Source organism: Lissotriton vulgaris, chromosome 11, assembly GCF_964263255.1.
Source record: "Lissotriton vulgaris chromosome 11, aLisVul1.2, whole genome shotgun sequence".
Taxonomy (NCBI): domain Eukaryota; kingdom Metazoa; phylum Chordata; class Amphibia; order Caudata; family Salamandridae; genus Lissotriton; species Lissotriton vulgaris.
This window is the reverse complement of record NC_141699.1, coordinates 423,139,992-423,153,040: the sequence shown is the minus strand read 5'-3', so window position 1 is coordinate 423,153,040 and position 13,049 is coordinate 423,139,992. Positions and strand designations below refer to the sequence as shown.

The 13,049-nt window shown below is 41.5% G+C and overlaps 1 protein-coding gene across 1 annotated transcript; it reads left to right on the top strand.

Annotated features, from left to right (window-relative positions):
* The first annotated feature begins 262 nt into the window (after positions 1–262).
* On the top strand, positions 263–10,012 carry LOC147679939 (gastrokine-1-like). The gene is made up of 6 exons (XM_086943504.1): positions 263–325; positions 2,198–2,251; positions 4,612–4,749; positions 6,263–6,373; positions 7,925–8,063; positions 9,742–10,012. Exons 1-6 carry the CDS (start codon positions 314–316, stop codon positions 9,834–9,836), a joined length of 549 nt encoding a protein of 182 aa, XP_086799630.1. The 5' UTR covers positions 263–313; the 3' UTR covers positions 9,837–10,012.
* Positions 10,013–13,049: the final 3,037 nt, after the last annotated feature.

Sequence of the window (13,049 nt, the reverse complement as noted above, 5' to 3'; positions counted from 1 at the left end):
CTCAAACACAGGGTTCTGTGTCAAAGGGCGCAGATCAATCTCATTGAACCAATCGCTAGAGATTCACTGTTCAAGACTAAATCCAGAGCACTTTTAATCAGTGATTATCTATTGGAAGGAAACCAGATGACTAATTTGGCTTAATGCTGGAAAGAGATAAACTAATCTACTTACTGTAGCATGTAATTCTGATATGGAGTAATTCCAGCACAATGGCAGCCTCCCAGCTGGCCACACCTGCTAATAGAGCTCACATATATAAAGGGGGTGCTACAGACAGGGATCAGTCTAGCTGCACACTTCAGGACTCACAATGAAGACCCTTGTAAGTATGACTTTTCGCCTCCTCCTTTGAATAATGCAAGACCTTTTTGTACAAATGTATTCAATTTCAATTACTTGTATATTTGTGCATATTTTCCAAAATCACATATTACGTGCACATTTGCACAATTATGTCAGTTAACATTTACTTTTAATATTTAAGCTGAATGTGCTAATTGGGCTTCCAGGGATGTAAGGTGTTTGGGTACATGAGTTTCAACTTATGTGTTTTTGTGTACAAATAATATTTTTTTTTTAGCTTGAGTGAGAATTACTGAATGTATTCTGGAACACGCACCTTGATGTACTGATGGGAAGTGCTGTTTTCAATCTTTATCTGACAAACAGCTCTGAAATATATATGTGCACTTTAGGCCTGGCGTAAAGGCAGTTTTAGGTGTCTAGTGTTCATGTAATGAGAAAAAAAGATAATAGAGCAAGCTTTGGGGTCAGGCGTTGCTTGTTAGTAATGAGGTTTAGCTTGTTTGGTAAAGCGTCCTTGCTTTCCTATGCTAACCTCTGAGGGGTTCTACAGTTTAGAATTGTTCATAGGCCACGGTGCAGTCACTATACCTTACATTTTTTTCTCTCAAATTAGTAATTGACCCTTTGGTTAGGCCCTGGAAAACAATGAACGCTTCATTTGGGGGTTACATTCAAGCATGTGCAGCTGACTTCCTTGACACATTGGCATTGGCTGGTTGGGGTATAGAAGTAGGGTTTCACCTAAGGGTTTAAGTTTGTGTAAAAATGATTTGTGGCCAAACAAAGCTTTGTGTTGACCCTGTGTTTCACCTGTATCCCCTCTGATGAACTCTATAGAATGTGTACTGTCTCTTGTGGAATCCAGGACACAGATTTGGCTCTACTCATAAATTGAACATGATCTTACTGAGGGCCAAAAGGGAAAAACTACTAAAGCAGCTGCATGGCGGGTACATAGGGTGAAAGACTAAAGCGTTTGCTGTTCTCCCCCAGCACAGTTTAGAGGCCTGTTTTGTTTATGTTGACCCCATGAACAAATTACAAATGTACTAATCTATCTTGATAAAAACACCTCAAGCCTTTCTGCCATCCATTTCCTGTTAACATTTTAAAAGCCTTGCTTTGAAAATGGCTGCCTTTGGCTGAAAGTGGTACGGAGGTTTTATCGGTCACGGCTGCGCATCATGGAGGCAGACACTGATAGGCCACTCTTCATAAATTAAAAGTAACGTTTTCTGAATTTTATAAACGAAAACACTCTGTATATGATTTCTGACATTAGGAGGAAGGAGTGGAATTTGGAAGGAGGGGTCGGGAGCTCAATACATTTTGTTTGCTCAAACGTGAACTTCAAAATATCCTGGGAATTTCTACATAGAACACTTCTTTGTGTGAAATTAAGTCGTTTTTGAGACATCAATAAAGAATGGGGTCCCTCTCAGACAAACCAAGTGTATCGCTGGGGTGTCCCTTCAATAAGGTCACAGAGCACTGTGTGGTAGGTGTAGTCTTTGAACTTGTCATTTCATTCTTTTTATTTTTCATTTAAGCAACTGATACTGTTCAGTTCTTAATGGGGTAACCCCTCTTAGTTTAAGAAGCCAATATTACTCCGTTTTCAAATCTCCTGACATCATGATGTTCCGATTTCATAAAAGCGCCTCAAAGGACCTTTTTTTTGTTGCATGTTGCTGACTTTGAATGTTCCAGGGCAAGATATTTTTTTTCTAATGTGGCAAACTGATTCACCCAATAAAAGGTTCTTAGAATTTCTTTTTACAACTGTATTGTAAATTAGCTTCTTTCATTTTGGAGTTTTGTGTGATGTAATACATAGTGATCAGTTCTGTTTACTGATGGCATTGCCGCTATCTACATCCAATTTCAGGTGCTGGCCGCTGCCCTTTTGGGAGTCTTCCTAACTCAGTCACTTGCTAATGATGTAAGTCTTTTTTTTACATTTTCACTTACTGTGTCTGAATTATAGCTCACTGGATCAAGCGTGCACAACTAACATTGACGTGGAATGTTCAGGTTTTAATATTGGCCAGCATTTCATTCCTTTCATCTTGCCCAAATTAGCATCAATTTTCTCTCTATAATATTAACAATATGCACTTCGTTAAAATGTTTTGAATCAAAGAGAGCTATAAGAATTAAATATATATGATTAAGGCGCCCAGATTTCCGTTTTTACTGATTCTTACAGTTTAATACAGACAGAAAAAATTGTTTTCTGTCTGTATTAATTTTTAAAATCGGAAAAATAAAGAAAATGATGCTTCTTGTGTGTGACTCTCCATGCTGTCTTTCGTGCTTTCCAGGACACGCTGAGCAGATAGCATGAGAAGTTAAAAAAACAAGTTCAGATTTCCCTAAATACAGACTTTTGTTGACATATTTGTGTTTTATAATGCTGATATTTGCCTGTGGTTGTAATGTTTCGCTATATTTGGCTGCTTAACTTGCTAAAATGCAACAGACAGCAAAGTATGACTGCATGTTTTTCAGTTAAATAAATGTGGTAATATACCTTTTTACGACTCCAGTTGTTCTCAAAACGCAAAATAAATATGGATAAATACCTATAAGATGGCCAAAAAATAAATACATACAGAAATGTTAAAAAAAGAAATACCATAAAACTGGGAGCCCTACTTATGATGTGCTTCGAGCTGCATCTGCCTGCATGGGGTTTCGGTGTATATGGGTTTACAGTGATCAGGCTCTTTCCCGTGTTAAATAATATGGTGTGGTGTCAGCATCATTAGCACAATGGAGAGCCCCAGGGATGGCATTTGTACTTCAGAGCAAAAGGAGGCGCAACAGCTACTCCCTGGAAGTAGCATTCATGCCACGCTATTGTGCAGTTTTTACAACTGATTTAAACTTTCATATAAAAAAAGCTAAGCATAGTATGCACCACTGTGTTTTTTCACTCATTTCTCATTTTGATTTCTGCATTCTATTTTACCATCTGTCAGTGACTAAGGGAAAATCAGAAGGCAAATTCCAAGCGAGGTACCGTCATTTATGGACTAAAGAGCGCAATGATAAAAATAGGAACACAAAGCTCCAGCATAGGTTTTTTGCAAACCCCTGATATTAAGTATCAATTTAATATCACAGCACAGTTTTTCAGGTGGAAGGTACCAGCTTCACGTCTTGTATTTCCACCTTGTACCAAAATGTACAATGTAATGACGCCACTCTGCCTACCAGAATGTTAGTGCTGAGCACAAAGGCCAGTAGGGCCAAGCCACTCTATTGCTGGATGATATAAAGACACAAACATTAGGTGGTCGGAAGACTCTGACATAATTGACAAGATAAAGACAAAGGGCCCGATGTAGGTCGGTCGGTAACGGCCGAAAATCAGTATTTTTGGCCGTTACCGACCGGTATTCAAGAATTGGCATGTAGGGGCACAATTTTACAGAATCGATAAATTTACCGAATAGGTAAATTTACCGATTCTGTAAAATGCCGAATCGGTATTTTTACCGATTCGGTAAATCTCAGATGTAGGTGGGACTCTTCTGAGTCCCAAAGGTCCTACAAAATCGGTATTTTACCACACAATCCTATTGTGTAGTAAAATACCGAATTCAGGTGTGCATGCACATGTGTGCATGCACACCTAGCCATGTGACAGACAGACATGCCCTTGGGGCATATCTGTGTGCCACATGGCGCACATGCCTATTTGTGGGGTGCCAGAGGGTGTCAAAGTGACACCCCCTGCACCCTTGCAAAATTCGGTATTTACCGATTCTGTAAATACAGAATCGGTATTTCCCATTGTTTCCAATGGGCTTCAAAGTATTTACAGAATCGGTACATACCGAATTTACAGATTCGGTATTTCCACATCTGGAAATACCTACATATCCACCCCTTAGATTTACCGATTTTTAATTACCGAATCGGTAAAATTCGGTAATTAAAAATCGGTAAATCTATTTTACCTACATCTGGCCCAAAATGACCAAAAATGATGCTTAGAAATTGGGCATTCATGTCTCTCTAATATTCATACATGTTTTTGCTTAGAACATGCTTCTGAACACAAAGGGCAATTAGAATGCTCTGTGAGATGGTGTGTCTTAACCAAAATTTAGGTGTAACTTACTTACGAATTTCCACCAGTTAGACATATTTTTATTAGAAAAATTGTTCTTTGCGCACATTTAAAAAAAAGATCTTCTGCAGTATTGATAGGTTAGAGTGTATATCTTTTTTATCAATCGTTGATATAAATATAGAGCTAAGACCAACGATTCTCATGTGTGTTTCCACCAGGACATCAATATATCCAACAAAGGAAATGTCGGAGGGGATACCCACCAGACAGTGAACATTGATAACCATGACAACGTCGCCAACATTAACAACTACAATGGGTGGAACTCCTGGAACTCTGTCTGGGACTACAACAGAGTGAGTATATCTGGCCTCGTACATCCATTCAGGAACTATTGCACATATTCAGTTAAGGAGCACCATCCACATAAGGAGCCATTCATTATGTCTAACTCTTTGAGAGCACACTCTTGTTTATAGGCCACAACCTTCCAGGAAAAACCAGGGACCATATACATTTTTCCAAAAGGCTATTTCTGTAAAAGAGTTCATGAGGTTTCTGCAAACCCTGGCACCAACTGAGTGCCCTCACTTCCTTGAAATGGAACTTTTTTCAGAAACTTCAAATTCACCTGACTTGTGTGCAGATTTTCTCACAAACATCATAAACTATTTTTGTTAAACTTTGAAAACTTTTTGAACGTTGTGAGGTTTAAAACTTCGATTGTTATAAAATGTATGTACAAAAGTCGTTTCTGCTGTTCAAAATATCGGCAAACCCCCCCCTTTTTTGGAAAAATTGTCTCACAAGATTTTCTTCTGTAGGATTTTTTTTCACAACTGTTTTTCCTGTGTACAAAACTTTGCAAAGTTCCTCAGTTTAGAAACTTCATGACATTTTGTAAAACAATTTCTTTTCGATCATCCTTCAATACCTATTGATGAACATGTGCCAATTCCATTGGTATGTAAGCATGTATGACAATATATAAAACGTATGACTATCTATGAAGTATATATTTATAACTCATGGAGCAGGGTCATTATAATTTAAGGAGCTTGTACATTGGGATCCACCTGTTCAGCAATCATTGTCTAATATATTAATGCACCAGCAGTTCAATGCTCCTACTATTGGTAGGACTGACAAAGCCTTCCACCCTTTGGTGGACAATACATTAAGAACCACCAAGGTCCAATTGCGAGTAAGACATATGGGTGCCCCTTCAGTATCGTTGGGAAAGTAGATAAAACCCCCATACACAGGCCACACTCGGACAAGGCCTAGCACCCCCCCCCCCCCCACCCACCTCCTCCTCAATCCTCACCAGCTTCCCCCATGACATTAACCAGGTATTCATAGGAGGTGATAAATGTCAGCAGAATTGTCCCAGCATGATACATAGATATTTCCACCTACTGTTCCTGGGACCTCCCAGTTATTCCCCATGTTGGTGCTATAACTTCAATGGCTGGATTTAGGGTCAAGGATACTGGACGGAATCCTAGATCCTGGGCCCCGTGCATATACCCTGCCAACTCCTTGTGAGACCGTAAATTAGATAGTAATCTATATTGTCATTAGTGTTGAATTAGCACTACATTAAAGTTTTACTAATTATGTACACATAATCAAAGCATTTATAAGTACATACTCTTGAAAACACTGACCTCAGCTACTCGTAGTATTTTACACACCAGACTGTATGCCTACCTTTTGTAATGTACTGGACACACGCCAGAAGGGAGCAGAGTAAATACTGAATGAACTCTAAGGAGCCATTTCATACACGTAAGGATTTCTGGTCAGGGTGGCTTGAGAGATAACTGTCTTGGCTCATTATAACTTATTTCCTGCTGTGTTTTTAAGGGCCTTTTTGCAGCCAGACTCTTCCACAAGAGGGCCTGCGTGGTGTCAAGGATGAACAAAGCTGTGGTGCCAAGCCTGGCTCAACTCGGAACCGTGTCCCACGAGAAGAAGGTACTGATGGGAGCAAAGAGGAGGCAGTGGGACCCTTGAAGAAGGGACATGCTCAGACCTTCCTGTAGGAGGTACACAGTATTGGTAGCTGCAGGAGCCTGCTGATTGGAGGCAGGGCTTAGGAGGCGTCCTGTATGGCAAGCCCTGTCCAGTGACAAATGCCCTAAGATTGGCGTACAGAGTGTGCACCAAAAGGCAATGATACCTCAGAATAAATTGAAGGATCTTGCTTTATATGAGTTCTCTTCTGTGGTGCTTTTCCTGATTTGAAAGGCCTCTATGTGTTGGGGAGAAGATAAACTGAAGATGTTCTGCTATTACAAGTGTTGGATTGGATACATTTGGGTGTCTTACGTCTTTCACATCGATGTGAGCTTCCATCAGTGCCAGCTTCTCACTGTGCCCACCAATCTTCACATTCTGCCCTGCCCACCTGGGCCGGAAATCAGAACCAGCCCTGGCAAAAAAGTTTAAATCAGCCCCAAAGTGTAGGGTACGACTGCTAGATAAGGGCTGTGTGGCATGGCTGGGCCCGGCTGCTGCTCTCAGAGCTCCTATAGAGCCTGTAGCCCCATGGGAAAATGTCAGAGTGGTAGTATTGCCAGTGCTCACCAATGCCAGTTTTTCACACTGTCCACCAGTCTGAGCATCATGTAATGCCCACCAGTGCTCCCTTCTCAGGCTAAGCACAAGCACATCATTCTCACACTGCCTTGTCTCAAACTGATCCATAGTCTAGGGTACCGACACTGAACCAAGGGGCACAATTACAAGGAAATGTCGAAGCGCGGAGCTGTGCCAAATTTGCCAGCGCTGCGCTCTAACCTTTCCAAAACACAGGGGTGCACCCTATTTATAACAATACGGTGCACCCCTATGTTTTCTCTAGCGCTGGCGCTACAATTAACTGCCTAGTGCCAACGCAGGTACCCCTGCACCATAATACAAGGGTGCCTGCGTTGCAAGAAATGATTGTTTATGTGCAGGAAGTTTTCGCTTCCTGCACATAAACAATCAATAATGGGGATTTGTTACTTCTATGTGTGCTGCATTCTGCAGTATACAGAGAAGTAGTAAATAGTCATTATTTATTTATTGTTTATGTTCAGAAAGGGATCCATTTCAGCGCATAAACAATCATTAATGGGGTTTTGCTCTGTTATGTGTGTGCTGCAGATTGCAGCAACACATAGAAAATTTCGCCACTGCCTCAGATTTACACATCCTGTAAATAGCGTCAAAACGCAATAGATGGTGCGGTGGAACGCTCACGGCAACACACATTGCACGCCCCTTTCATGCAAAGTGATGCGTGTAAAGGGGCCATATTTTCAAGGAAGCATTAGGCCACATAAAGTGGCTTAGCGCTGCTTTGTAAATATGAAGAAAGGCATAGCGCAACAAGAACGTCACTAAAGCGCTATTCCCTTGTAAATATACCTCTGGGTCTTTTCACTATGGTTCTCTTCCAGAAGCATATTGTGTTTTTCAAACTATTCAGAAAAGTTCTTGTACTTCTTATTAATGGACTTGTTTCCCCTCTCCTCTTAGCCTGCTGCTGGTGTTCCTCACCCACGAGAGCTGACTTACACCGTCACCCAGAACAAAATCAAGAACGTTGCTCAGTTTGGGAAGCATGTCGAGGCCCTGTGCAAAGGCGTGCCTACCTACTACGCCCAGGAGATCCAAGGTAAGGGAAAGCCTGTAGTTCCTTTCTTTTCTTGTTTTGAAGGGGCCATCCAATGAAAAGTATAAAGGGTGACATCTAATCCAATCTTACATCAGCAGCAAATACCAACAATTATCCACAATGCCCCTTTGTTTGATGACATCTGGCTGGGTTGTAAAACCTATTCTGGCTTCATTCAATACATGGCCCCTTTAATTGAAGGGTCTGGATAAATTCTTCCATTTATCCTAATTTGCATCTATCCTAAAATACACCCAATGTGCACAGCCAACATAAAAGAAACTCAGGAGCAATAGATTCACGAGGCACTGAAATGTTATGTCCATTTAGATACATACATCTTTGTACTATGCATTATTTGAAAATATTTAAAAGATTGATTTCTTTAACTATATCGCTTTTTTATTTGAAAATATGTATAGCTAAAATGTCTTTTTATTATCTTTTAAATATTTTTAAAAGAATATAAAAGCACATTTTAGTTATAAATATTTTCAAATGAAAAAGAGATATAGTTAAAGAAATCACCACGTTATGCAATAGTCATTTATTTTCAAAATATGTCATACTGTTATACTCTAAACCTATCATGACAAATTAGTTAGCTACTGTGAGGTCTGCAAAACTATTACGACTGGTTTGCGGTCTACAAAGTTTTTGTGAGTTGTCTATTGGAATTTTTCAAAGGCTACTTGATGCCCGGAAAACCTCTTGAGATGTGCTGAAATCCTAGTCGGGTGTCTGTAAACTTTAGTGGGATGTCACTGAAACAAAGTGAGATAGCAAAGCTCTCAAGATTGCTCATTTAGGTAAATGCTCAATGCTGACACAGGCTGTCATCTTAGGTAAACAAGCTTCAATCACGGCAAGGCCAATGCAACGTTTTTTTGTCATTAAATTGCTTAGGAGTGACACCAGTTATTCACAGGACCATAAAACGGGAAAAGGTTGGTAGGAAACATGATATAAAAATGAACAACCTTATTTAGAGCTTGGTGGACAGGATACTCCGTCAAATCCAGATTATGAAAACCTATGGTGGTAACAGTAACCCCATTTTTAGGCCATATAAAACAATTGGGATGACTTCAAAACATTTGGTGATATCCCTAAACCATATTCTGAGGTCCCCAAGGTCATGGGAATGTTCTCAAACCTAGTGGAATGCCATGGAAACGTTTATGTGGTGTCATCCATGCCTATTGCGAGTCCTCAACCCCAAATGAGATATCTTCAACATCTATTGGGATGATCTCAATTTATTTAGTGATGTCATCAATATCTATTACTATAGAATGAAAACATATTTTATGCTATCAAATCCTATCACGATGTCATTAAAACTAAGCTGAGTGAATTTCTCATTACATGAGTGTAATCTTGGTAAAGACCCATCAATGGGCTATACACAGTGTTGTGTTTTCACTGAGTTAAATGTATGAATTCGTTAGGTGGCGCCCTCTATCAGATATACGAGTAAAAACAAGATGTTGTTACATCACCGAATGTCTCAAACATGACAAAAGAAGCACTTACACAGACAACCATCTTAAATCAAAATGAAATGGTAGGATTGGCGAATGGAATAACAGATAGCCACACCCTTTCAAAGTGTACTGTCAAATCATGCTGAAGTCAAGTGTCCTGTTTGTAATGGCCGCTGTCTCTTCTATTCAAGGCACCAGCCTGTTCGTGGACAGCAGCGGCTGCACTGGCATCGGAATCCTGAACATCCTGGGCATCACCCTCTGTGGCCGCATCACAGGCTGCTAAACTTGAACCCCGCCCTCTTAAAAAGACTGTGCCTGGTCTACATGATTTTTATGCTGCTTGTGTTTTTGTGCTCTCTTTTCCTCTCTGATGTGAGGGGCATGTTGTTGACTCATGTATTCACCCTTGGGGGTTCCTGACCTCTTTCGATTAATAATAAACTTCTTTTATGAACACTAGGCATGCTGTGTTTCCTTTGGCTCGCCTAAGAGAAACTGAAAATTTTATTTTATATGTTTATTTTATTTCTTTTCACTATGGTGAGTTTTACCTGTGAAAAACTCAGGTCTTTATCCTAAAAGCACACAACAGAACTTAAGACAGAAAGGAACTACTCACTCTCTACTTTTGCCTAAATGCATGGTACTATCTACCACTAAAATATGGTGGCCATTGTCCATTATCACTTCCAAGGGCATTTTGCGCTTGTGCTTACTCATTGCGCGAGTGATGACATCAGAAGAAGTTTATTGGGGAGTGCAGGGTCTATGAAAAAGTGCATCCTGGAGTTCCATTCTAAATCCCCATCCTCTAAATCAGAAAATCTTTGAGGATATAATTCGGCTGAAGATTTGAATTTAGGGAGTCTGATTACCATTAATACCCAATTTGAGTTTTAATCCCTTAATCCCTTTACCACCGCCTGAAGTAAGCCTATACTGCTAGCTCTTGCTAACACTGAGAGACAAGTTTAGAATATGAACACCTCTGACATCCAAATGGAATGAAAAAGGCTTAGGCCCTTATTATGAGTCTGGTGGTCCACGGACCGCCATCTCATGGTGGCAGTCTCTGACTGCCCTACTACAACTAGGGCGGTTGGGCCACCCTGGGACCACCCCAACCGTCACACCGGCCATGGAACCGCCATTTCCTGGGGGTTATGCAGCAGTCCTAAGGTCGTAATATGCTTGGCGGGACTGCCGCAGTCCCACCAATCATATTACGATTTTCCTCTCATCGGCGGTTTTCTTGGCGGTGAGCCCGCATTAAAACTGTGGCGGAGAGGAAACAATGGGGGCCCTAAAGGGCCCCTTGGTGCCTCACCCCATGTGGATGCACATGGGGATATAACATGTGCCCCCCTGTTTGCATGCACCCCAGTACCTGCACAGCATTGACTGTAGCAGTCCATGCTGTGCAGGTACTGCCTTTGGCGTTCCCATTGCAGTGCATATTTCATAGCCACCTCCCTAGGAACGCCAAAGAACCGCCCGCCAGACCAGAAGAAAACTCCTGATCAAGCGGCGGTTCCTACACGGGTTTGGCAGCGCAAGAGTGGGTCCCGCTCCTGCACCGCCAAACTCGTAATGAGGCCCTTAAACTCTTTGAAACAGTAGTGGTAAATATCAGTAATTATCTGCCACACATACCTCCATATACCCACCTGTTGCCATAGTACATGGTCCAGTTTGTCCAGTTTTAGCCATGGAACTAGCATACTTGACATATAACCACGTCTCCTGGTTCTACGTTTCTATCGTATGTAATTGACAGCGACTAGGATTGTAGTCATTCTAATGGAGAGGTTGGGAGGCTGGCCTTCCCAGGGAAAATACATTGCATTGTGAGCACTGTCAAGCTTTATAATACAGTGTGTATTTACAGCATAATTAGAAGAACTGGTGCAATTGAGATTTTTAATCCAGGTCTCCCATCTGTCCAAACTATTTGCTCCGGCCAATAACTTTTTGAACTTATTCATCTCCTTCCTTTTTTGCAAGATTGGGAGTATTTATAATCACCGTAAAAGCTGCTTCTACACATGCGGTTTAGTGTGGACTAGATATTACCTTGGTCAGGGGAGAAGTACCCAGTCTCATGGTATAGTCACTAAAATGCAGTATGGTGGTAAATGTATACCCATTACAGCAAGCTGGAGTGAGCTGGGGTCTCGGGTCTCCTACCCGACAAACAGTTTGCTACTGGGCATATCTTACTCTTATTGTCAGCTGCCTTATTAGAAGAATTAGACAACAATTGATTGCTCCCAGGACAGGACGCAGCATAGTATTCATTAAAACATTCGGGCTGTTCACTGGGAGGTGGCCGGATTTGCAACCCAATCGTTGCGCGTGCTCCTGAAGCTGCACTGCTCAGGGCTCCGCCTGCGTCGCAGCTCCTCCTTCACAGCCACCGACAGGCAGTGGCGATTGGTGGATTTAATTGGTGGTTCCAAAGTGAGTGGTAACGTGTAAACAGATGGGCATCAACTGACATAGGATGGTGTAGAGGAGCTCCCCTGCAAATTTTTTTTAGAATAATTGGGGTTAAATGGAGCAGGATTTCAGAACAGTAATGCTCATCCTGGACCCAAACATGGCACTCCTGACTGAGCACAGTCACTTCCGACTTCAGACAAGATTGAATCCCAGCCAATACCAAGATCAGGGTAGATGTACTGAGCCAGGAGTTACTTTGATTTGAAACTGGAATAACTACAGACTTGGGGAACATAAAGTCCCAACTCCACTGCAGATAAACCATCTGAGACATGTAAAAATATTGCTCGGTGTTCTATTTTCTCCTCAACTGCATGCACACAATTTCACTAATTTAGAGCTGTTTTCTGCATTGCTTTAATGGTGCCTTGTGATTCCAAAATGTCATGAATTATTGGTCGGTGTGCATTACCGGATAGCCCTTAGGTAGGCCTGTGGCAGACCATGTATATTTCCCGTTTAAGTGATCCATCTTAGGTTTTTACGCACAGGGCAACGGGTACTCACAGACAGACCATAATCTTGGTATTCTAATGTAATTAACTTACATTTGCATTGTATTCTTCGTGATTACTGTGCGCTATACTTTAAAGTGGTATCCTGCCTGAACACAAGCTGCTTTCTCATCCCCTCCTCTCTCTGAGGGCCCCTGCTGCTTCTGATTACATTACTCACTCATTGTTGTGCTCACATGTACATCCCCTCCTCTCTCCGAGGGCCCCTGTTACTTCTGATTACATAACAAACTCATTTTTGCGCTCACATGTACATCCCCTCCTCTCTCTGAGGGCCCCTGCTGCTTCTGATTACATTACTCACTCATTGTTGTGCTCACATGTACATCCCCTCCTCTCTCCGAGGGCCCCTGTTACTTCTGATTACATTACTCACTCATTGTTGTGCTCACATGTACATCCCCTCCTCTCTCCGAGGGCCCCTGTTACTTCTGATTACATTACTCACTCATTGTTGTGCTCACATGTACATCCCCTCC

Coding starts and splice junctions, on each gene's coding strand:
- LOC147679939 (XM_086943504.1), top strand. Junction 2,252..4,611: donor CTCAGTCACTTGCTAATGAT/GTAAGTCTTTTT, acceptor TGTTTCCACCAG/GACATCAATATATCCAACAA. Junction 6,374..7,924: donor CCGTGTCCCACGAGAAGAAG/GTACTGATGGGA, acceptor CTCTCCTCTTAG/CCTGCTGCTGGTGTTCCTCA.